Source organism: Hippocampus zosterae, chromosome 9, assembly GCF_025434085.1.
Source record: "Hippocampus zosterae strain Florida chromosome 9, ASM2543408v3, whole genome shotgun sequence".
Lineage (NCBI taxonomy): Eukaryota > Metazoa > Chordata > Actinopteri > Syngnathiformes > Syngnathidae > Hippocampus > Hippocampus zosterae.
The window spans coordinates 11,740,987-11,764,020 of NC_067459.1; the positions used below are offsets into that span (position 1 = coordinate 11,740,987).

Genomic DNA, 23,034 nt, shown 5'->3' on the forward strand with positions numbered 1-23,034 from the left:
GTGACGGCTTATTCATTCAAATCATCATGTCAATTTCGTAATGACACAAAAATCTCTCAATTCTTCACAATTTTAAACGTCCACTGAGTGGCGAACAATTGCGAGTGCTTCCAACGCCAGCGACCGTTGCATTCACATCGGAGTTCCTCGGGATTCCTTCAAGGTCACAAATGCTTGCTGAGTGCTTCCGAGACGTTTGCCTGTGCTTTTCTTGTCCCAAGGGAATTTTGAACATGTTGAAGGTATCCTGTGTAAATTGCACATGCCATCGAGTGGTGAAATAATGGCATGTCTTGTGGGTATCCGAAGCAGAAAGATGACAGTGAAACATGTTAGCCTCGACGCATGTGATATAGTTAGTGAGTACTACACCTACGATATTATTGAAATTAATAGTGGTGTTTTCAAATGAACATTGAAAAATCAAACAGTTTCCCTCTAGGAAATTGCATTCGGGTACATTTGTGCTTTAAATACACAATTAATATTAATGCATTGTGGCAGATTATCAAGTGATTTAAGAATACTGCATCAACGTGAAAATGGCAGGAAAGTCACAGGTATCAAAATTTTCCCCTAGGCCAGTGGCCACCACGCAGCTCCGCCCCTGGCCCTATGTCAGCAAAATGTTTCCACATCTCATTCCCTGCCTGTTGTTCCTTAACAAGGTACGGATGAGCGAAAGGTCATTGAGGTCTTTTCGAGCACAAGCTACCGTGTACTGTGGCTGAAGAAGAGACACACAGAGTCCTGCGTGAAGCCACCTTCATTACAAATAAATGATTCTGTCCCGATTTCTGATCACGTGATCGTATGGGAGAGCTCATATCACTGCACTGCAACGACAAGGGGTCAGAACCCCTTCACGTAGGGCCCCTTACTATTGCTGCACTCTGGTGGTGAGATGACTCAGAGAAACAGCCAATATTGGTCCACGTCAACGACTGAAAACCTTGTATACGCTGCGATTTTGCTCAAGCCAAGGTCAGCAAGAAAAAAGTCATCAGCACGGTACTGTAGACTTAATAGCATGGTGTCAGCAATTATTAAAATCTCGTTTTCCATTCCATCCATCCATTATCCGAGCCGCTTATCCTTTTTTTCCACGTGGTTGTGTGTTTATCAGTCTGAAAATATTACCTCCATGGTCCATTTTATCTGGGCCGACAGGGGGTGAAGAAACGCCCCTGCCAGGCACGACTAGTATCTTTAATGACGAGGCGGTGAATTCCCAGAATGAAGCCCGCACCGGGGGCGGCTCGGCGGGGCGGAGTCAAAGCGCAAGCAAGCTTATTCCTGGAAAGCGTGTAGAGAGAAACCAGCGCTCGATTCCCGGGAGCGCGCGCCGCTTCAGCGAACGCAGAAGTCAGCGGGCGGGCACCGAGAACAAGAGGAGGGGCGCGCACACAGAAATGCACGCACACTCACGCGCGCGTACATCGTAATTAAAAAAAACAAACACCCAAAGTATAGAAGGACTATTCGTCACGAAGAGTCGCATTTCGGGCTGTACGCTTGTTTTAAAAAATTGCGCAAGGAGACTGTGTCGGGGATCGCTTGCGCGCGTGCACGTCGTCCGGAGTTAGTGACGTCAGAGCTGCCAGTGCCGAAAGGCGTTCTCGGAATAGACTTCTAGGAAATACTCAATTTTAAAAAAAGCCAAGACTTTTCGCTGTGCTCCCTTCGCACATTGGAAGCTCCCGATTCTGGCGACAACACACTCCACAAAACGAGGCCGCTAAACCGGACTCTGTTATTTAAAAGGTACCACTTGAACAAACGTCGTATATTTTGGCGACCGACAGTGACGCGCGTTTACCGAAACTGGTTTGGTGAACCAGCGCTTGTTTATTTTTTAATTCATGTTTTTTCTTACAAGCTTTTTTTTTTAATTAGCTTATCTTTGTCTTTTTTGAACAAAAAGCGAGGAGTGCGTTACGACTGGAATTGGAGTGTGGCTTGAAGAAGTAGTATGATTCTCTGTGTGCCAGGGTGAGTACATAATTTCTTTGTTTGCTTTTTAAGTCAACAACAAAAGACCTCCGTGCGAATCAATGTATTATTAGATCGCTTCAACACACACAGAATTTAATTTAATACAGTAGCATAAGATCGTTATTTATGTATTTATTCATATATATACATATATGAATGTGTGTGCGCTGTATGTATAAATTCACCACCATAAATTGCATTATAAAGCATATGGATAAAGTGATTCTCATCAGAATCACAGGAAGTCCATCCTAATTTAAAACCTTAAAGTTATTTAATGATAAATACTGTACAAAACTGTGACTATTTGGTTGTACCCGTGAACAATAGTCTCAGTACTCGTTTTAAAATTGTGCCTCGATGAGGGATTATTTATCTTTCTCGGGATGGTACTGTTTTATAGTTGTACTATGATTTAGGATGCGTGCATGATAAACCAACAAACAACTCCACTGGACCCAAATAAGGGTAACTCCTGCATAAAGTAAACATGAGGGAAATTATTTGTTTACGACTTTAAAAAAAATCGATTAGGCATGACTTGTTTGGCGGGGAAGGAAGTCTTGCGTCTGTTTATACAATTTAAACCTGTATTTTTAATGTGTTGTGTAAAAAGAAGTCAGATTTTTTTTTTAAAAGGACATACCGCAACCTAAATCACACACGGCACTGGCTTGTCGGCGTAAACTGCTGTGTGCATTTTTTTGCCCGAAGAATTTATTTCGAACGTGCAAAAAATACAAGTACAGTGTAATATACGCATTTACAGAAACTGACATTTGCCGTGTCTGTAAATCGCTTTCAAACTGGTATCACGGTTTAATCCCAATTTTATGACGTTGTGGGCTGTTGAAACAAAATCTTGAAAACACATTATAGTGTAACTCTGCTGTGAACATTTGTTGTGTTTGTAAATAGCATTTGAACAGATATATTCACCATGTTCGTCCTATTTTGACCTTTTAGGCCATGCTAAAAGTCCAACTGCACTTTATAGTGAGTCTTGGGAGTAAACTCGGCTTTTACCAGTTGTTGTGTTTATAAATAGCTTTCGAACCAGCATTACTTTTTAATCTCTACTATTCTGTCATTTTGGCCTATAATAAAAGACAAAATAACATTATGTTGCCACCTGAGTGAAACTGTATTGTAATATTTTTTTGGTAGTATTTAAATTGATATTATCACTGTTTATTCCGAACATACCGAATCCTGTGATTTTTTTTTTTTTGCGTTTGGCGGAAGTATTTAATACTTATGACAAATTTTACTTGTTATGATGAAGTACAGGGCCGTGTTGAAAACTGAATGACACAAATTGATTCCAGGCAGTTAGCTCTGATGTAAACATTTGTTGCGTTTGCAAACTGCTATTATTACTGCATTAGCCTCATTATGACAAAGTTAAACACATTATGTTGACTCCTGGGAGTGGCCCATTTGTTGTGTTTGTCACTCGCAGTTACACTGATGTCATTACAGATGCATTCAAAATTTCAACGATGCATGACTCTTTGCTTTTGTTTGTTCACGACTGAACCTTAATAAAGCGATCATGCTATTTTCAGTCCCCGAGGTCTTTTGCCTACTGCTACAACAACTGAGGCCCGCCACAGGGGCATGCGGGCAGGGACGGTTGCGCCAACGCCTTGCCTCCAAAGCAGCACGTCACTATGGGATCCCACCAAGGATCTGCAGGCCATTGCGAGCAACTTCTGCCACTTAGAAACATCAGGTGTGGTATATGAGCATAAACAGTGGACTCTCCCAAGTTTTTTTCTCACTAAACTAAAATTAAGTAAAACGACTCATTTGAAGATGCCACGGAGACGTGGAATGGCGAGGGGGTGTTTCCTGTTGTTGTCTTACTGTTGGAATTAATTGTTGACAGCACAAGAGCCTTATACACTGTAGAGGGCATATACAAAGTCTACACACTTATCGGATGTTTTTATGATAAAAAAAAGAGAGTTTGAATGTAACTAGTTGATTGTAAACATCACCATATCCCCAGTTAACTCATTGAGGACGAGCCAATTCTGGACCCAGTCTGAAAAGACGTTTAAAAACGTCTTTGGGAGTGAATGAGTTAAAAGGTTGTTCACACTTTTGCAACCATGTTATCTCAGATTACAACTCCAAAAGTTTAAATGAATACATAAACACATTCAATAGAGTTGTACACGGTACAGGCCACATTGTTTTTATTTTTATGACAAAAACTTGCCATTTGAACAGGGGTGTGTAGATTTATTTTTAAATTCACTACTTGTGTAAGTGAACAGGGCATGTGCTTGGTAAAATGTATGGGGGGAGGGGTGCTCAGTTTACGATGGTCCCATTATACATTGCAACATTTTGAGGTTATGAAAGGCGCGCAATCATCTCGTTTGTTTAGCAGCATAAAAAGGATACATTGCCATGTGGCACAAGAAGGGCACAATGTGTTCACAGGTTTTCATTTGATTGTTTTACATTCATGGACTAAATGTATTTACGTGCAAAATAGGGTTATGCAGTAGGAATTGAACTCTGTTGGAAAGAAAGAAGCCCCTGTATTTACGTTACATAATTGATATGTCATCACCTACATTGTTCGTACAGTACTGAGTAACGATAAGTTACATTTGTGTTCAGTCGCCAGCGTCACACTTTTTCCTCTTTGCTGTTAGCGGTGTCGTTTGTGATGGCTTTAGACAAATAAGAACACATTTATGGACTTGGATTTGGGCTGTCCAACTTGTTTTTGTGGCAGAGGGCGCATTGTAACTAAAGTTGCCCTCGGTTATACAGTAACTGCGAAATCATAAATCTATAAACATTGTCACGACTGCCCGTGCTTTTGTTTCAGAACAAATCTGACCAACAGAATAATGGAAAACATATTTAGAAATCAGATGTAAAAACAAACAAAAAAATCATGTCAAGTTTCTTAAGCAGAGAGGTCTTCTACAGTACACATCAGAACATGCCATTTTGTCTATCAGTAACCGAAGATAACGCAGCAGTAAAAGCATAACGATTAATTGTATGAAAAACACTTCTAGGCCATCAATAAGAAACAAATGAAATAGAAAATAAGTAGGGCGGTAATTGAGTGTGCTTTCTTGTGCCGCCGTATTCTTATGTGCTGCGCAAAGTTGTTCATTGTGTGAGGTTCATATCCCCGAAACCTCATGATTACAGTAAATATTGTTTTGAAAAACACGTGCAGGCCAGAAATTTCGAACCAATTTTTGTTTTTAAAAAGGAAAAAAGAGGTAGTACAAAGGTATCTGTGCTGCGTGACGTTTTTTTTTTCACTACCGCTCAAAGCAGTTCATTGTGTCTAACCTAAAAAGGTCATTCTAACAGTCGATATTTGGATGAAAATGCTTGAAGGCAGTAAATAAAATGCAAATCAAATGCATCAGCAGTGATTAACTTCTTGCTACCTTCTTGGTTGGTGTGCTTTCTCGTGCCGCGTCAACACGTGTTGTCACGCCTCTGCTCTAGCTAGAATTCGTCACACTCCATATTTGACTGTGACAACTATCTGAAAAATACATCTATGTCACAAATATAAAAGAAGCAAATGAAAACTCAAAACGCAAGAGTCTTGTGTTGCGTGTCAACATATTCCGAGGCTGGGCACGATTCATAACCTCAGAAATTCTTGTGACCATCTAAACCAAGCTCTCTTGGCATTATTTCCAGATCTTGGGTTTGCCAATTGTCCTTAGTCGTATCACATGACAACAATTTCAACTTTGGAGGCATATTTTCCAAGAATTTTTGGGTCGAGGACTTGTCTTGAGATGTGCTAAGCGATGTGCTAACATGGCGGTTTGTGTGTAGGGTGGTACTGGGGAGCTATAAGTGCGGCCCAGGCGCACGGTGCACTTCAAGAGGCCTCTGAGGGGGCTTTTCTGGTACGAGACAGCAGCCACCCTTTGTACATGCTCACCCTCTCCGTCAAGACGGCCCGCGGTCCCACCAGCATACGCATCCAGTACAGCTATACCCGCTTCTTGCTGGACTGCAGCTCGCCGGCTCGGCCCAGCTTGTCGTCTTTCCCCAACGTGCCCAGCCTGGTCCAGCACTACATGGGACTGGAGAGGAGCGCGGCAGACGAGGAGGGGGGCACGGCGGCCAAAGAGGCTACTTCCAAAGTGACAATCCAGGAGTCGTCGGCATCTGTGGTGCTAAAATTAAGGCGTCCCGTGTACAAGCCGCAGAGCCTGCCCTCCCTGCAGCACCTTACCCGCCTGGTCATCAACAGGCATTCGGAGCGCCATGACCAGCTACCACTCCCAAGGCCTCTGCTGCGTTTCTTACAGGAATACCCCTTCAAGGTATGAGGCTTATCTCAACTGCAAAGGAGGACAAACACACAAACTGTTCCTTTTACACCCCCGGCTTCACATGGAAATGACATTGCTGCTTCAGAACTTTGGACACAGGGTCATTATTATATTTTTTAAAAACGTGTATGAATTGAGTTGATATCAGTGCACACGAGAGCGTGTGCGCAAGCGCGCGCGTGTGTGTGTGTGTGCCGGTATATCATTTGGACTGGATTGCATGAGATGTACATACACTGATTCCATTTACATACCTTTGCCGTTTTATTTTTTTCAGTAAAACCCTTTTTCTACCTTTTACATGTGCAATGTGTCGTTGTTTTTAACATACAGTATCTACTGGTTTTGGAAAGAAAAAAAAGGGACCACTACTCTGTATATTAAAGAAACAAAACAAAAAGATGACTTCAAAATCAAGGATGCTTGCTACTCTTCATCACAATCTTATACATTTGACCAGCGATTGAAAAAATGTGGTTATAGTACCACTCTTGGGCGCGGGCTTCCTTAGTCGTTCAGGGGGGGGAGTGACAAACAAACAAACACAGTTTAGTTGTATATTACTACAAAAGATTTGCGCACAATTTGCCAGAATTGTGTTTTTTTAAATACTTTTGCCCCTAGGTATAATTTTTATTAAAACTCTTAAATCATCATACAAGTATTTTTTTCTTCCTATATTTCACCAAATCGTTAATGTTCAGACTGTGCAAAATGTTACGCCATCTTTCCATAGCCTAATATGCTACTGTTATCAATTTAATCATGTTGGTGGTACTTGGAGAGCCAAGTATTTTTTTAGATGGTTCTCGGAGTAAAGATATGACAACTAATCATGAACATTGGCAGAAAACGACAAACAATTCCGTTTATTTGTATATTAGTGACACTTCAGTGGCTGTTCATTTTAATAATAATAATGTTGCAGGAGTTTCCAATTTTTTTCCAGAGCTGTATACATATACGATTTGTGGGTTAAATGTTTTGGGTGCAATGTGAAAACTGCCCCTGAGGTTTTCATTTGTTTTTAGAATCGCATATTATATGCACGACTGTTCAAAGGTTTGGGGTCCTCCGGAAACCACTTGTTTTTGAAAGAAAAGCATAATTTATATTTGCTGGCAGAATTTGTGAAATACGGGCAATTCTTCAGAAAATATGATCATGCTATTTGGAAATACCTTCTAATTACATTTGAATTCTCCTCCCCTAAAAAATGTTTTTCTTGATCACTCATTGACACATTCTGCGGATATATGTCAACTCACGGGCACAACTGTATATACACTATAATTCAAAACCTCATTTGCAAATGTCGGGCTTATATAATTTGAAGTAGAATGATGCTTTTTTCCCCCCAATGAAGATAACATTAAATTAATCATCAATAAAATGCGGACATTGTTGATGTGTGCTCAAAAAATGATTTGTTTTTTAAATAAGAACCTTTCTATGTGATCCCCAAACATTTAAATGGCAGTGTATATACTGTATATGAAGTGGTCTGATTGACCAGTCGTGCGTGTATAAATATCAGATTCCTCAGTCTGAAATGAAAGCTTTTATTTTTAAATATTGTTCCGCATATATATTCGCACACGGTGAAGAGGGCTTTTCTCCCGAGGCGATGGTCCTTTGTTTGTGCTAAAATGAATTACCGGTACACTAAAACTACTTGACTGATTTCTAGGAAATGTTACATGTCAATCCTTCCCCTTCGATATTCAGTCAAACATGGACGACCATGACAATTTTGGTGTTGTTCCAAATGGGGATTGTTTTGGCCTTGGCGACGTACGGGAAATATTTCAGCCATTTGATCAGCTCAGGAATAAAAAGAGACCATGAGGCCTGTGAGCTTCGAGTGAGCGCGAGATTGCACGAGGCAGTAATGGCCACATTGTGCTCGCATGTGTGTGCGCGCGCGCTCCTGCATCTGAGTCAGTGAGTGGACGGGCAAAGGGGAGGACTATTCATCAGGCGATTCACAGAACTACAAAATGCTTCCAGGGAGGAGGGTACGATTTCTGAGAGAGAGGCTTCTAAGAAAAGCCTTGGTAATTACCTTCTGCTTTGAGCCGCTCTTGTGCCATCGCACACACAATTTTTTGTGGCATGGGACGCACGCAGATTAAAAAGCGCAGTAGCGGGTTGATTTGGATGATTCCTGCTGGAAATAATACCAGAGAATATTGAGCGATTAAAGCCGGCGCGTGTTTGCCAGTTCGGGAGTGGAGGGGGAGGGGAGCTGGTCAGCAAGGGCTCCGGCGACCTGGCCTAAAGCCAACATAATAGGATCTCGCTTTCTCAACCCAAGTGCGGCTTGCGGCCGTTGGGCTTGTCTTTACGAAGGATGCAAAACCTAGGCCTGGGAAACACAAACAAATCAATGTCATCCTTTCCGAATTTGAACATCAGATGGGAAGGCAGCGCAGGGCATTACGCGCACTTTGTGTCTAATTTGGAAATAAAGTTACGATTGTCCGTGCGGTGGAAATCTAATGCACAGTCATGGGCCTACTCTATCGCATTCAGCATTGCGCTCTGTGGACGGACCTGCTGGTGATGTCGTGACGTGTCTCTGCCAAACGAAGCCACTCTACGTTGACCTCCAGCCAGTCCCGAATGAGCTGAGGGTGTCTGGGGTCCACCTCCAAGTAAACGCAGCTGTTGTTTATGCGGCAACAGAGCACAGGATTGATTGAAATGCAATTACAATAGCACAAGATTATCACAAGCAGCTTATGGGTGGAGCACGTGACTTATTAAAAAGGCTTAGGGGCAAAACCATACATGGGTTGTTAGGGGGTGGGGGAATTACATCTGGGCATTACCCATCATCCGACAGAATCTGTGGAGCCAGGGTTAAAATCTCGCGGATCACTTTCAAGCCGTCTTTTCCCCCGTCCAAAGCGGCGTGGTCCTCAAACCTGCCAACATATGTAAAAGAACATTTCTGTCAATGGACATCTAATGTTTTTAAAAAGTATAATTTTATATGATGTACACAGCACTGTTCAAAAGTATTGGACCCCATGTCATCAAATAATGGATGGATGGCTGGATGGTTTGTCCAAAACATGTCTAAAAGACTGGCAAAAGCAAGAGAGCTGAGCTAATCATGCTAGTTTTCAGCTAAAGATAAAGAGGCACACTAATTTATCACAGTTTATTTACCTATGTCTCCTTGTTATGTCCTGGGAGTGAAATAAATTCGTTTATTTATTTATTTGGTTCTATTTATGTATTTATTTGTTTATTTTTTTTTTATTTTTAATGTGCTAACATGTAACTAAATAGCTTGAAAGGAAATCAGCGAAAGGTACATAGTGACATTGTGTATGTTTCACATTTTTGCATACCCTAGAGCAGGGGTGCCCAAACTTTTTGGACCGAAGATCGATCAACTGACCTCCCGGGATCTACCCTTACCGGCACGCGCACACACACGCACACATGAACGCCATGATGAGAAACAGCCTGAAACTGAGGCATGCGATGCACTTTTGCAGCCTGTTAACTATCGTAGCTCACACGTACAGTTTTAAAGTGCTTCCCTGGGCCCTCCGAGATTCCTATTCTTTGCCCGTGCCCTCTGTGAATTGTACATGAAGCAAACTCTGAATGAGAATAATGACGATAAAAGATAGAACGCAACAGCTCTGATCACAAGCTGCAATTGCAGACTGCTGAGCGCAAACAACTTCCGGTGACGTACTCACGCGCCACCGTAAATTCAAGATTTACCTGCTTTATTTTATTTTTTATTTTTATTAATTTTTTTGTGTGAAAATGAGACTGAGGATGATTAGGGTGCAGCGTACATTAACACAAAAATATTACTAACATTCACAAAAACACACAAATTGTTGTTTTTTGTTGTTGTTGTTTTTGTTTTTTCCGTCCTCGACACTCCTCGGATCTACTTGGGACCTGTCTTAGATCTACCGGTAGATCAGGATCTACCTAATGGGCACCCCTGCCCTAGAGATTGTGTCCAAATTTTAGCACGAGCTTTTCTGTTAAGAATTTATGAGTACCCTGAAAAACACTCCAAAAATGTTAGTGATCATTTCTAATGGTAGAGAGTGTCAGTACCTGTGCTAACATGTTAAAGCTAGAGCCAAGTCAAGCAACCAGCTGAGCAATTCTCAGTGTGGTTCAAGTCCCACCCAATGAAAAAATGACTTAAATGTAAAGGACTCCAGTATAGTTCAGTTCAGTTGTATTTAACATTTTAAGGACAAAACATTTGTTTTCAAAAATTTATATGCAATAGTTTTTAATTTTGGTACATTTAAGCACAGCGCTCATGTTGAAATTGTGCTTAATGTTACAGTGGCTATACTTTGAAGGAATAAAAGATCTGCTTGATTTTTGATGAACATTTGAGTTTACTACTGCACTGTCTTTCAATGTTGGTCATTAGAGTGGTTGTTGGAAAACCAACTACCGTACTTTTTTGAGGTAGTACTTTGTGTCTAAAGTTTGAGAACCACTGGTCTAGATCAATCAGGAGGACCTAAATTGTCATAAAAGCTCTGGCATAGCATGTCCTCCAAAGTTAAACGATACTTAAATTGACAATTCATTTTTTCCTGATTTCATCTATAAACCATTTCTGTTTCGCCATAAATGCACTACTTTGCCATTTTTAAATATCATGTGTCCTACCCGATTTAACGATGGTATCAGATCTTGGTAATACAGTCCTAATAATGAATGCACAGCTGTATTGGACTGTTTTTAGATGGGAAATGTTCAAAAGTCAGCATATAGCTCTACTCAGGAAGTTTCGATTCCCATTGCAAATATACTGTAGATTGTCCACACATCATCAAAATACTTCCTATTTCGCAAAGGTTTTTACACAATATTATCAATTTCCTGTTTTCCCGCTCTTGGTTAGTTACCTCAAAATTTCTGGTTCCAGTGAAGGCATATCTTCTGAGAAGAGATAGGGAGGGTTACTGACCAACACGGCGACATTGCTGCACAGATTCAACACCGTCTCGGCATCTGGCAAAGACATCAGACAAACAATGATAAATAAGAAAAAAAATATAAATGATCAACATTTATATTTTTCTTTTGTGTGTGTGTGTGCGTGTGTGTGTGTGTGTGTGTGTGCGTGTGTGTGTGTGTGTGCGTGCGTGTGTGTGTGTGTGTTTACAATAAATACAGTGTTGATCACCATTCGGTTACCTTTTGTGACATCTACGTGATAAACCTTGAGTCTGTCTTGAAGTCCTAACCTGTCAAAATAATTCGAATTAACATACTGGATGTTAAAACACACACACACACGCACGCGCACACACACATACATTTTAATGACAGAAATTACAAGTTACCTTAATGCATTTTCTCTTGTCAACTCTACAGCCTCCACACTTTGGTCCAGTGCAATGGCTCTAAGCTGCAGTAGAAACCACAATTATTGTTCATTAGGGATGAAGAACTGTTTGGAATTTTTTTAAAACTATTTTTTCCACATTATTATTATTAATGATTTTGCTTATTATAAAAATAAGTATGATAGATATACAGCATAATAATGTCATTTAGCTACGTCAGGGGGCAAAGTGGCTAAATAATTGATTATAAGATAAATATTACTATAAATAGTTAACATGGATGAGAATACAAATAGTGTGACACAGTAAATGAATTCCTTACAGTCAATAAATGAGTGAAACGCTAACCTGAGGTAGATGCTTCAGCAGGCTCAGAGAAATGGCACCAGAGCCACATCCCACCTCCAAACATAGAGGTGAGCCGGTCTTCCTCTGCAGATCAGTTAGGACCAATTCTACCAATTCCTGCACCAAAACACACACACACACACACACGCACAAACACACGCACAAACACACACACACGGCTATAATGTAATGAAAGCCGAGCCAAAGTCGATTACCGGTAATCAATGACAGCAATGCTTCAGAGTTCCCTCAAACCTCAGTTTCAGGTCGTGGGATGAACACGGGAGGCTTCATCTTCAGCGTCACGTCTCTGAAGTCCCACTCCTCGATCACATATTGCACAGGCATCCTGAAACATTCACACACATCACTGTAAGTCACTACATATGGATATAAAATACATCTAATGTCATTATAGACTTCCAACCTGGCGAGGCGTTTTTTGCAGAGCTTCCATATTCGCTGCGTTTCCTCTTGTGTGAGAAATTCAGACATCTTCACCTGCTTGACACCTTCTATCTGACAGTTACAGAAGGACAACTGAGTCACATACGGTCAGCGAATAGATCATTGAGTACAAGCCGCAACTCACAGTTTTAGCCCCGAGCACATGGGCGATGATGTACTGGCTGGAGAGGTCGGGTTCAGTCACACTGTTCAACTCAAAACGTTTCCTCCAAATATCTACTGCTTGCCGCGCATTTATTATGCCTGAGGGCAGGGCCTGAGAACTGCATGGACGCACCGCACAGGGGCTCAAATATTCCTAAAACATTAGATTTAAAAATATTGAACAAGGTGACAACCATTATTCCTGCAAACATCAGCATTACAATTAGTGGTGCAAAATTGTTCTGACGTATATGTGATATTTGAATGCGCAGTGACCCAAGCGGTCTTTGATCAGCTGCCGCAACGTATTTGTAAGATGTGATACAATACTTATATATACACACACACACACACACACACACACACACACACACACACACACACACACACACACACACACACACACACACGCACACACACACACACACACACACACACACACACAGTGAGCCAAAAGTAGATAACCAATTTAAAAAAAGACGAAGGAAAAGAAAGAAGTAAGGACGGCCGTGAAGAAATAAAACAATGATGTGTAGTTGTAAAGTAAGGACAGAAGGAAAGAAACATGGAAGGATAGAAAAAAGGAAGATAGGAGGCAATCCCTCTCGAATAAATGAAGGGTCTCACTGCCACTTTTGTGGTCTTCGCCAGGTCAACACACACACGATCCAAAACCCGTTCTTGAAACCCAAATGCCGGCTTTGAAATCATGATTTCAAACCCCAACTACAAATCTTACACTTTGCTAGAATCCCTATTTTTTGGAACTTAACTTTGGAATTTTTGTTTAAACCTTCCATCGAATGCTATTTTTGGAGCTTCAATCCTGGCTTGATTCTACTATACCGTACAAGATTAATATTTTAAACGTTTACAAAATCAAACTGTATTTGATAAATGCTTGAAGCGTACCATGTAGTTTTTTTTCCTCAATGACACACTTATATGGAAAGCCATTTGAGAATTTATGGCAAGTGTAACACACTTATGTTTGATATCAGGGATTTGGAATAAATGCTCAAATGGCTTGCCATACACTTACCTTCAACCCCGCACTTCTCCCAACTAAACAAATGTATCCTCTGATCACTGACTTGCTCCACATGTTTCATCCGACTTAGTCTCTTGTTGGGTTGAATAGAGAACATTCAGTTACGTTAACGATTTTTTAACCACGTGGTGTGTCGTTTATTTGACATTGTTTGCGGTGATTGTTATCTATGTGCATGGCGCAGTAGCAAAATTCCTGATGTTCTAATGTGACGTCACTCGCTTATATGCACAAAAGGCTGCGCAGCGCTGGCTCTCTCGAGTAGTGTTGCATTTAGAGACAGTCGTGACAATATCGATAGCACACAAACTGAACTATAAAACAGCAACGGAGAGCTGAGATATGATACTCTGTCTGAGATATGCTACTCTGTCATATATGTATTTTTTTGTTTTGAAGAGTAGAGAAATTCTCATTCAAATATTGATCTCACTCAAATTGTATAGTGTTTTTACAAGGTTCTATGAAGGCATCATTGTTGTTTTCCCAACTCTGTGTTGCGGCTGCAAAATGTTTTTTGTGTAGTAGCAAAAGTTAAATAGTGTTTGAAAAATGTACAACGGCGCATTTGTTATGATGCATTTTATGTCGTTCGTGTGCTGATATGGCTTTTCATTGTGTTATTGTAATTTTCGTGTCAAAACAACAAGCTAAGCTCAACAGCTAGTTTAAAAAGGAAGTCTGGTGCATATTTTAAAAAATGTTTTTTGTTTTGTTTTTTTTCGTATAAGTAAGAAGCACCAAGTGCCAGGTGCGATATGTACATGGACTCTCGAATAGAGTGCATATTCTTTAGCGAATTTCACCCGACTTTGGGTCCCAAAATAACATATCAGGTGAGTGTAACATTTTTGGTGAGTGAAATGCAATACTACTGTAAGTTTACAGTGAAAATGTGCAATAATATGCTATAAATATGTCTGATTATAACCCTTGTTTTATGTTCAGGTCCCGGAAGAGTACATTTCACGGGAACTCTTCGACACGGTTCAGGTTTATATTATCACCAAACAGGAGTTGCAGAACAAATTAATAACAGTGTATGGAACTAATTGTTTTATCACACTGCATTAATGTCACAGTGTTATGCATTGTCATCCTGTTTGCCTCCCTGTAGCACTGCGATGGGCAAAAAGTTAATCGGGTGTCCAGTGTGCATCGAGCATAAGAAGTACAGTCGTAACGCCCTCCTGTTTAATTTGGGCTTTGTTTGTGATTCACAAACCAACACGTGTGCCCTCGAGCCGATTGTCAAGAAGCTGTCTGGATACCTCACCACACTGGAGGTAAAATATTTTATAACTTCATAATACAGTATCGTGTCATAGGTTTTGCAATTTGGAGTTTTCTGGGGAAAAATGTGAACCATTAACATGTGTACCTTTATGTGAGAATCTTGTGAGTATTTACTTTACTAAATTGTCTTTCATTTTTCTTTTACTTTTGACAAAATGCTTGTACATGTGATATCAAAGAGGAAAAGAGGGTTGATGACCATAGAACTAGAAATGCAATTTACAGCAATTCAGGAAAGGATCTAGCTGCTCACTGCAACATGCGCAACAACAGATCCATGATCTGAACTGCTGATCCGTCTTCGGGCAGGTGGCGGGGTACACCCTGAACTGGTTGCCAAACAATTGCAGGGCACACATCAACAACCATTCACAGTCACACCGAGGGACCATTTAGAGCAGGGGTCACCAACCCCCGGGCCGCGGACCGGTACCGGTCCGTGGGTCATTTGGTACCGGGCCGCACAGAAATAATAAATAACTTACATTTCTTCCGTTTTATTCATTTCGGGATCTGAAAGATGTTTTATTTTGAATATTTACCGGATTCTCCGTTACATCCGTTTACAGTATGTCACTCTTGACGCAGGTTACACCATAGCTTACTGCTGAAAAGAAACCCGTGAGCTAGCAAAATTAGTAAAAAACAAACGTCTTTGGGAAAGGGAAAAGGCCCAGCCAGGAGACAGAAGAGGAGCCTACGACTTCCAAGAAAAACAAAGCTACATTTAATTGACAATAGCAGGAGTCCGACTTAAAATCGGGATTTATCTCAACGGGAGATTCCCACGCATCAAGCCCACTCTGCATAATACGCGGAGATGGTGAGTCGTATTTTTCATGCACTTTGTAACTTATTTTGAAGGCAGGTTTAAACGTTACCATCGTGACCGGAGAGTGTTGCGGCCAGATGGGATGTTCATTTTGTCATGATTCATGTTTGTTATTATCTTTCGAAAATACCACATTTTTTCATGCAGGTCATATTATATTATTTTGTTGTATTTATCTGTCACACCTTCAAGGCCGGTCCCTGAAAATATTGTCTGACATTAAACTGGTCCGTGGGGCAAAAAAGGTTGGGGACCACTGATTTGGAGTGTGCCATTAAGCTACGTGCTTGTTTTTGGAATGTGGAAGGAAACTGGAGTGTCCGGCGAAAACCGGGGGTCCATTGTGCAGTGTTTTTAAAAAGTGACAGTTTCTAAACTGCTAAAATTTAGTTCTAAGAGTTTTTTTTCAGGGGGGGTTATTTATTTATTTATTTATTTTACTCAACCGTGCTGGGAAAATGTCATGATCCCCCCCTCTACTTTTGCTGGTACCAGCAGTCAGCGAACCTGACAACATTCCCCTTTGTTGAAAAAAAGTAATCTCATTTGGGATTTTTTTTTAATTGTACCGTGGCTTTATAGAAGAAGGATATGCAAAACTTGTGGCGAAATAACTACCGGGTAATCATTTTCTGAGAAGAAAGTACTTTCGTTTTTGTGCTGTTTATACCGTCAAATGTTGTCAGAATCTGATTCTGGTCGCTGCCTACCCCACCCATACTTATAACTGTGAAATGGAGTCCACTGTGTTTTTTGGTTTGTTTGTTTGTTTTTAAGGGGGTAAGCACCCCTAAAACAATGAAAGCATTTGTGCACAATTTGGCAATTTTGCTCACAGAGACTTTCACATTCCAAAGACACATACATTTTCGTATACTAATTATTCATTCATTCATTCATTCATTCATCTTCCGAGCCGCTTGATCCTCACAAGGGTCGCGGGGGGTGCTGGAGCCTATCCCAGCTGTCTTCAGGCAGTAGGCGGGGGACACCCTGAATTGGTTGCCAGCCAATCGCAGGGCACACAGAGACAAACAACCATTCGCACTCACACTCACACCTAAAGACAATTTAGAGTGTTCAATCAGCCTGCCATGCATAATTTTGGAATGTGGGAGGAAACCGGAGCACCCGGAGAAAACCCACGCAGGCCCGGGGAGAACATGCAAACTCCACACAGGGAGGCCGGAGCTGGAATCGAACCCGGTACCTCTGGACTGTGAAGCCGACGTGCTAACCACTGGGCTACCGGGCCGCCTGTATACTAATTAAGTAAACTTAATTTTACAAAATGTTGTATTTTCCCTTCTTCATGTGTACGGTATGTGTTTGCTGTGCTGCAGCTGGAGAGTGGATTCATTTCCACTGACGAGAGCAAACAGAAACTTCTGCCTATCATGTCAACCCTGTTAGAAGAGCTCAACGCGACAGGGGCCTGCACCTTACCCATAGGTACAGTTCAGTATCGTACATCATTCACGGAAGTGACATTGTTGATTGTTTCTGCGAATGGAAATGTGCTTTGAACTCCCCCCCGCCCCCCTCCCCAAAAAGCAATGTCAGTTTTATGATACTGTATGTATTGTTAAGAGCAAGATAGCGCACAATCTTTGACCATCATAATAACATTTCCACAAATTATAATTCCAGGCATGATGGTGAGTTGTTAATTATCCCATCCCAATCCAAGTTTTCAGCCTAAATCTGATCATGTCGAATGATAAATCTGGATCGGAAAAATTCAAATTGTCTCAGTTATTTGTACAAGTAGCTTCTGGAAGTCTGATTGGTTGCAGCCAAGTTACTGAACATACTATTGGTAATATGTCTGGATTTTGCTCTTGAAAGACATTTGGGGAAATTTATGATCATCAGCCTGCTTTTTTCTCTCTCTCTCTCTCTCTCTCTCTCTCTCTCTCTCTCTCTCTCTCTCTCTCTCTCTCTCTCTCTCTCTCTCTCTCTCTCTCTCTCTCTCTCTCTTTTTTTTTTTTTTTTTAATTTCTTTATAAAGACGAATCCAACACCATCCATTTAAAGCTGATCCCATTGCGGAAGGATCCCCCAGTCGTCCAGGAGTACGACGTCCCGGTTTTCATTCAGAGCAAAGACCACTTTATTAAGTCTCAATGGGATCTCACCACGCAGCAGGTGCGCCAATGTTGCGTTTAATGTCGTGCGACGTCAGATAAGGCATCTCTAAATACTAAGAAATGTTGGGACAATGCCTCTGATCAGATAAGTCGTCCAACAGTTCACAGGCAGCTCAATGTTTGTGGAAAACTGGAAAACAACAGTTGTCTAATGTGAGGAAGCTGCGCCACTAATGTGGTCTGACAAACAAAGACAATTCATGTGGGTCAAAATGTCAAATGCTCCATTGCAGGAATGTGTTTGAACCTCACTAGGGTTCTTTACATACATGTAGAAGCACAGCTGATTTGAACATTTACACACTAGCAAGACGATGCTTGACAGAAAGAGAAAGAGTGAAAATATTGCGTACATAAAACCTTCAGTGGCTGGGTTATATCCCACCAGGACTTTCCACGACACAACAACGAGGCAACCTTGACAGCGCGAAGGCCTTATCCACACACTGACTGTCACGTCAGACATGATTTATTTTACCTCGCTCTTTTTCCTTTTCTCCATGATATATGTGCACTCCCGGCCGACAATGAGGCGCTCTAAAGCTGCCACAATAGCCCGAATACCAAAGACCCATCCCACACGCTGACTGTCAAGTCAGATTTAAAAAAAAAAAAAAGACAAAAATTCTCTGCTTTATGAGCGTGCACTTTTGGCCACCAATGTGGTGCTGTAAAGCAGCCTGATGATGCAGTCGTCTTCTTTATTCTGCCTACAGATTCTGCCCTACATCGATGGCTTTCGACATGTGCAAAAAATATCTGCCGAAGCAGACGTGGAGTTGAATATAGTTCGTATTGCTGTGCAGAATCTGCTGTAAGTACACTTCGCCAAGTGGAGTGATGGATGAATGAAGATCTCTGTGATGGAATTGACATTGTAATAAGTCATGTTATATTTTTCAATGGGGATGCACCAACACCACTTTATTTTCACACTAAGTCCGAGTTGAAGTCTTTACAAAACGTGTTGATTGAAGATGAATATTGTTTAACCCCCCCCCCCCCCCCCCCGCCCTCACACACACACATTTTCATTTCAAATGGCATAAGTTTCACACATACCGGTAACTATGTCATGTAATGTTTTAATATATTTAAAAATGTTAGGAATTTCCACATGATTAATTTACTCCACCAGACCATAGGACAGGGGTAGGCAAACTACGGCCCGCGGGCCGGATCCGGCCCGTTGGTCTTTTTAATCCGGCCCACCGAAGATTGGTGCCCAATTAACGTTTGATTGCATTCATTTCGTTTGGACTTGTAATGACAGGTATTTCAACACCAGGTGACGCAGTTACTTCAAGTTGCAGAGCACAGGGAGGGAGGGGAAGAAGAAGAAAGAGGGAGAGAGTAATGACCATGGAAGGAAAAGTGATATGTATCTGATTAAATGAAGCGGGTAACAAAGTACGAAACATTCAGGAGACGCCTGGAGTCAGAAAGACTCAAATCTACGAGACTTTGAAAAACAAGGAAGCGATTCTTACTCAGTCCGATTCTGGCAATTTCCATGCTCAGAGTAAATTGCTTGTGGCTCGAGTAAATTAACATTTCCTAGAATGGTTTGATTGTTATCATGTTAAAAACTTTCCGCAAACTGGGCCGCTAATAAGAGTCAGAGAGCAGTGAAATGTGAACAACAGGGGGCTCAGTACACATCCTTGAGGAGAACCGATGCTGAGTGTGATGTTGGAGGAGAATGTTACATTATTACTGGCATACAAAGATATTGTGCTGTCTTCTTTATTTTCTATTTATATTTCTAACTTTTGGCCCGGCCCTCCACAATATTTTCTGCTTCTCATTTGACCCCCTCGGAAAAATAATTGACCACCCCTGCCACAAGGTATACTGCACGTGCTGCTTCTGTTTTCAGAAACAATCATCCGATTTGTGCGTCAAGGCCTTCAGGGGGCAATGTGGTGCATAAAGGCAGATCGTACGTGCTGTAAATGACATGAAAAGAGGCTAGGTAGACTTGCAACTCATCTGAAGCCGTATAACTAGTTTACCACAGAGTAGAAAAAAATTTATACCTGTGACTATTGCTACACCATCTTTCTGGAAATGTTGTTTCACCGTTTGTTTTCAAATATTAATTATTTAAAGGTTTATACCATGAAATTGATGTTAATTCTGTTAGCCTGTCTATGGCACCTCACAAAATGCGTTGAGGTCAAGCTGGCAAACTTTTGTAAGATGAAGCTATTTATTTATTTTTGCTAAACATATTGTAGTTTCTTTTTTGGGGGGATGAGCTTAGTTTAAAGGTAAACTTCAACTTATAATATATATCAATAAACAGCTTGTAACATGCATAGTAACTTGATTCCTTTGTGCGTGCCAAGGTAGTCACTGTTCTATTTATTTGTTTCACTGACCGCCACAAGTTCATTCATTCATTCATCTTCCGAACCGCTTTATCCTCACTAGGCACCCTCGTGGGGGGTGCTGGAGCCTATCCCAGCTGACTTCGGGCTGTAGGCGGGGGACACCCTGAATCAAACCACGCACGCCCACACGCACACCTAGGGACAATTTAGAGTATTAAATCAGCCTGCCATGCATGTTTTTGCAATGTGGGAGGAAACCGGAGTACCCGGAGAAAACCCACGCAGGCCCGGGGAGAACATGCAAACTCCACACACAGGGAGGCCGAAGCTGGAATAGAACTCGGTACCTCTGCACTGTGAAGTTGACATGTATATATTTTCCCATTTTATTTTCAGGTACTATGATGTCGTGACCCTAGTGTCCATATTCCAGGTACTTTAGAAATTAAAATCATCACTGAGGATTATACTATGATTGCATATACTGTAGTACTGTGTTTCTGTTTTAGGGAGTAAAGAAAGTTGACATTAAATGATGACAAAGAATTGCATACTGTATTCATTTGTGTTGGAAATTTATTTTATGTAGAAATGAAAACATGTTGATTTTACGTGATCTTTTTTGTTGTTGTTGTAATCTTTTTTTTTGCTACTATTTGCTTTCAGTACTCCAATGTTTACTGTACCACCCCCAAAGTGCAGAGCCTGATCGATGATAAACTCATCCAGGAGGAATGTCTAAACTATGTCACCAAGCAAGGTAAACAAGATAAAAAAGCTACAAAGATTGCAAGAGAGTGTAGTACCTTTAACCCTTGTTATTCAGAGGGATGAGGGACCAAGCCACACAAACACCAAGAGCAGAAATCTCATTTTAGAGCATCACCCTTAAGAATAAATAGTTTATTTGGCATAAAAAATGCACCTGAAGTGTGAGGATACTGATGGTGTGTGTTGCTGCTTTGCAACCGATGTACTTTATACCAATTACTACTTTCCTATTAGCCATTTCATGACCTTTTTGACTCAATGATACAGTACATAGATATGCTGTTTTTTAAAATATAAATACTGTACAAATATAACAAAGGACTCTTTATCTTTGGATGGGTACTCACTGCACCTGACATTGGCCAGCTAGCGATTACGAGCTCATCTGCTCTTCATTCCATCGCTGCCAGTTGGGATCTAAACCTTTCTCATCATCATCTTGAGATGTTTATCACATACTGTAGTTTTCTTTGGCATCAACCACACAAGTAGCTTTGCCTTCTTAACACCCTAAAAGGTGCAGGGTGTTTGAGTGGCATCTTAGTCTTGCCACAAACCTGAGTGTCATGGCCAAAAGCGGTGAACAGAAAGATCATTAATTCATTCGCTGTAAAAAAAAAAAAGAAAATACTGTCTACACTGTGTTGTTATGACTTGGCCTGGTGGTGAATAGCTCTATGTTGCTTCTCCTCTGCAATGTAATTTTTGTTATGATGCCTTGTAAGCATTTTAGTTGCACTCTCAGCATTTCACATTTTAGCTGCAAGTACATGTGAAATCATATGGTTATGTATTATTTATGTGTATAATATACCGTACATAATTGGTAATGTTTTGTGACGGCTGACTGAGTCTCTATTATAAACTGAAACATCTTTTTATTGGGAAAGCTCATGTGACATCTGCAGCTTTGCGACACCATTCACCCGTGATTCAAATTTTGAATCGCAAGCGAAACTAGTCGCAGACAGTAGGCCCTGAACACTCGTGTCCAAACCCTGCATACTGCACGCCAGTTGAGTCAGCTTCACTACAGAAGGAGTGCAGAAATACATCAAATAAGAAAATACTTTTTTTTTTGTGAATAGTTAATTTCACAAATAGTTATTCGCAGGCTGACCGGAATTCACTGCACAATTCTTACAAAGGAGTGCCGTATTTATGTTCATTTATACTGGATATTGTCATTACCGTTAGGTCAGAAGCGTCCAAGTGTGAGAGATGTGTACCAGCTATACTGTGGTCTGAGTCCAGGAACCACCGTCCGCGACCTCTGTTCCCGCTACTCACAGCAGCTGCAGAGAGTTGACGAGAGGTCAGTGGCTCACGGGGGGAAAAAAAACATGATGTCGCATGACAGACGAGGTCAGATGAGATTAAATTCTGTCATGTGTTCACCCTTTCAGGAGGCTAATTCAGTTTGGCCTTATGAAGTCTCTCATCCGACGGCTGCAGAAATACCCTGTCAAGGTGACACGTGAGGAGCGGAGCAGGCCACCTCGCTTCTACACGGGCTGTCACAGCTATGATGAGATCTGCTGCAAGACTGGCAAGTATTAACTTTGAGACTCGCTGAGGGGGGGAAAAACCAGACGGTGTGCTCATGATGCTCTTTTCACTTGGCAGGTGTCAGCTACAAGGAGCTGGATGAGCGTTTGGAAAATGATCCCAACATTGTTGTGTGCTGGAAGTGATGTTGCATGTGCCATCATGAATAAGAGAACTGTTTGATTAACAGATGAAGAGTAGCCCAACCAAAGATGTTTTCCGGCAAAGGAGTGTTGGTCATCAAAGAAAATGGTCCAATTTTTTTTTTGCCACTTTTTATTATCACCTGCTTAAGATGAATGATTATTGTACAGAAGAAATTATGATCAATAAAATATTTTAAAACTCTTGTTTTCATTCTTTGTCTTGGAGGCATGCAGAGGTAGCAGTTAGCA

At 41.1% G+C, this 23,034-nt stretch overlaps 3 protein-coding genes across 6 annotated transcripts in view; 2 read left to right on the forward strand and 1 right to left on the reverse strand.

The window, feature by feature from the left end:
- The first annotated feature begins 1,105 nt into the window (after positions 1-1,105).
- On the forward strand, positions 1,106-6,638 carry cish (cytokine inducible SH2-containing protein). Of its 2 annotated transcripts, XM_052076924.1 has the most exons (4): positions 1,106-1,764; positions 1,925-1,992; positions 3,564-3,730; positions 5,833-6,638. In XM_052076924.1, exons 2-4 carry the CDS (start codon positions 1,973-1,975, stop codon positions 6,333-6,335), a joined length of 690 nt encoding a protein of 229 aa, XP_051932884.1. In that variant the 5' UTR covers positions 1,106-1,764; positions 1,925-1,972; the 3' UTR covers positions 6,336-6,638. The 2 variants fall into 2 exon arrangements, with proteins under 2 accessions (XP_051932884.1, XP_051932883.1); XM_052076923.1 differs by having other exon boundaries at positions 1,107-1,992.
- Positions 6,639-7,177: 539 nt separating this feature from the next.
- The window catches only part of hemk1 (HemK methyltransferase family member 1), a 140,078-nt gene continuing 124,221 nt past the window's right edge, over positions 7,178-23,034 (reverse strand). The window contains exons 2-12 of one of the 3 annotated variants that reach the window (XM_052076920.1): positions 13,698-13,855; positions 12,636-12,809; positions 12,471-12,562; positions 12,299-12,392; positions 12,044-12,160; positions 11,693-11,757; positions 11,544-11,593; positions 11,252-11,357; positions 9,173-9,268; positions 8,895-9,005; positions 7,178-8,706 (exon numbers count right to left, since the gene is read on the reverse strand). In XM_052076920.1, coding sequence (XP_051932880.1) covers positions 8,646-8,706; positions 8,895-9,005; positions 9,173-9,268; positions 11,252-11,357; positions 11,544-11,593; positions 11,693-11,757; positions 12,044-12,160; positions 12,299-12,392; positions 12,471-12,562; positions 12,636-12,809; positions 13,698-13,760 — 1,029 coding nt within the window. In that variant the 5' untranslated portion in view covers positions 13,761-13,855 and the 3' untranslated portion in view covers positions 7,178-8,645. Of the gene's footprint in view, positions 8,707-8,894; positions 9,006-9,172; positions 9,269-11,251; positions 11,358-11,543; positions 11,594-11,692; positions 11,758-12,043; positions 12,161-12,298; positions 12,393-12,470; positions 12,563-12,635; positions 12,810-13,697; positions 13,930-23,034 lie in introns of those variants that run through there. The other 2 variants (XM_052076919.1, XM_052076921.1) reach the window with 2 other exon arrangements.
- On the forward strand, positions 14,132-22,986 carry nprl2 (NPR2 like, GATOR1 complex subunit). Its single transcript, XM_052076918.1, has 11 exons — positions 14,132-14,542; positions 14,655-14,746; positions 14,824-14,992; positions 17,178-17,286; positions 17,846-17,982; positions 18,701-18,798; positions 20,717-20,753; positions 20,987-21,080; positions 22,289-22,406; positions 22,498-22,640; positions 22,718-22,986. The coding sequence occupies exons 1-11, from the start codon at positions 14,465-14,467 to the stop codon at positions 22,783-22,785; spliced, it is 1,143 nt and encodes a 380-aa protein (XP_051932878.1). The 5' UTR covers positions 14,132-14,464; the 3' UTR covers positions 22,786-22,986.

What these genes read in the sequence shown, in the direction of transcription:
- cish (XM_052076924.1), top strand. Translation starts at nt 1,973, where the DNA reads ATGATTCTCTGTGTGCCAGG. An exon ending in ATGATTCTCTGTGTGCCAGG is followed by an intron (nt 1,993 to 3,563) that starts GTGAGTACATAA and finishes TGCTATTTTCAG; the next exon opens with TCCCCGAGGTCTTTTGCCTA. An exon ending in CTGCCACTTAGAAACATCAG is followed by an intron (nt 3,731 to 5,832) that starts GTGTGGTATATG and finishes GTTTGTGTGTAG; the next exon opens with GGTGGTACTGGGGAGCTATA.
- nprl2 (XM_052076918.1), top strand. Translation starts at nt 14,465, where the DNA reads ATGTACATGGACTCTCGAATAGAGTGCATATTCTTTAGCGAATTTCAC. An exon ending in GTCCCAAAATAACATATCAG is followed by an intron (nt 14,543 to 14,654) that starts GTGAGTGTAACA and finishes TTTTATGTTCAG; the next exon opens with GTCCCGGAAGAGTACATTTC. An exon ending in GGGATCTCACCACGCAGCAG is followed by an intron (nt 17,983 to 18,700) that starts GTGCGCCAATGT and finishes TTCTGCCTACAG; the next exon opens with ATTCTGCCCTACATCGATGG.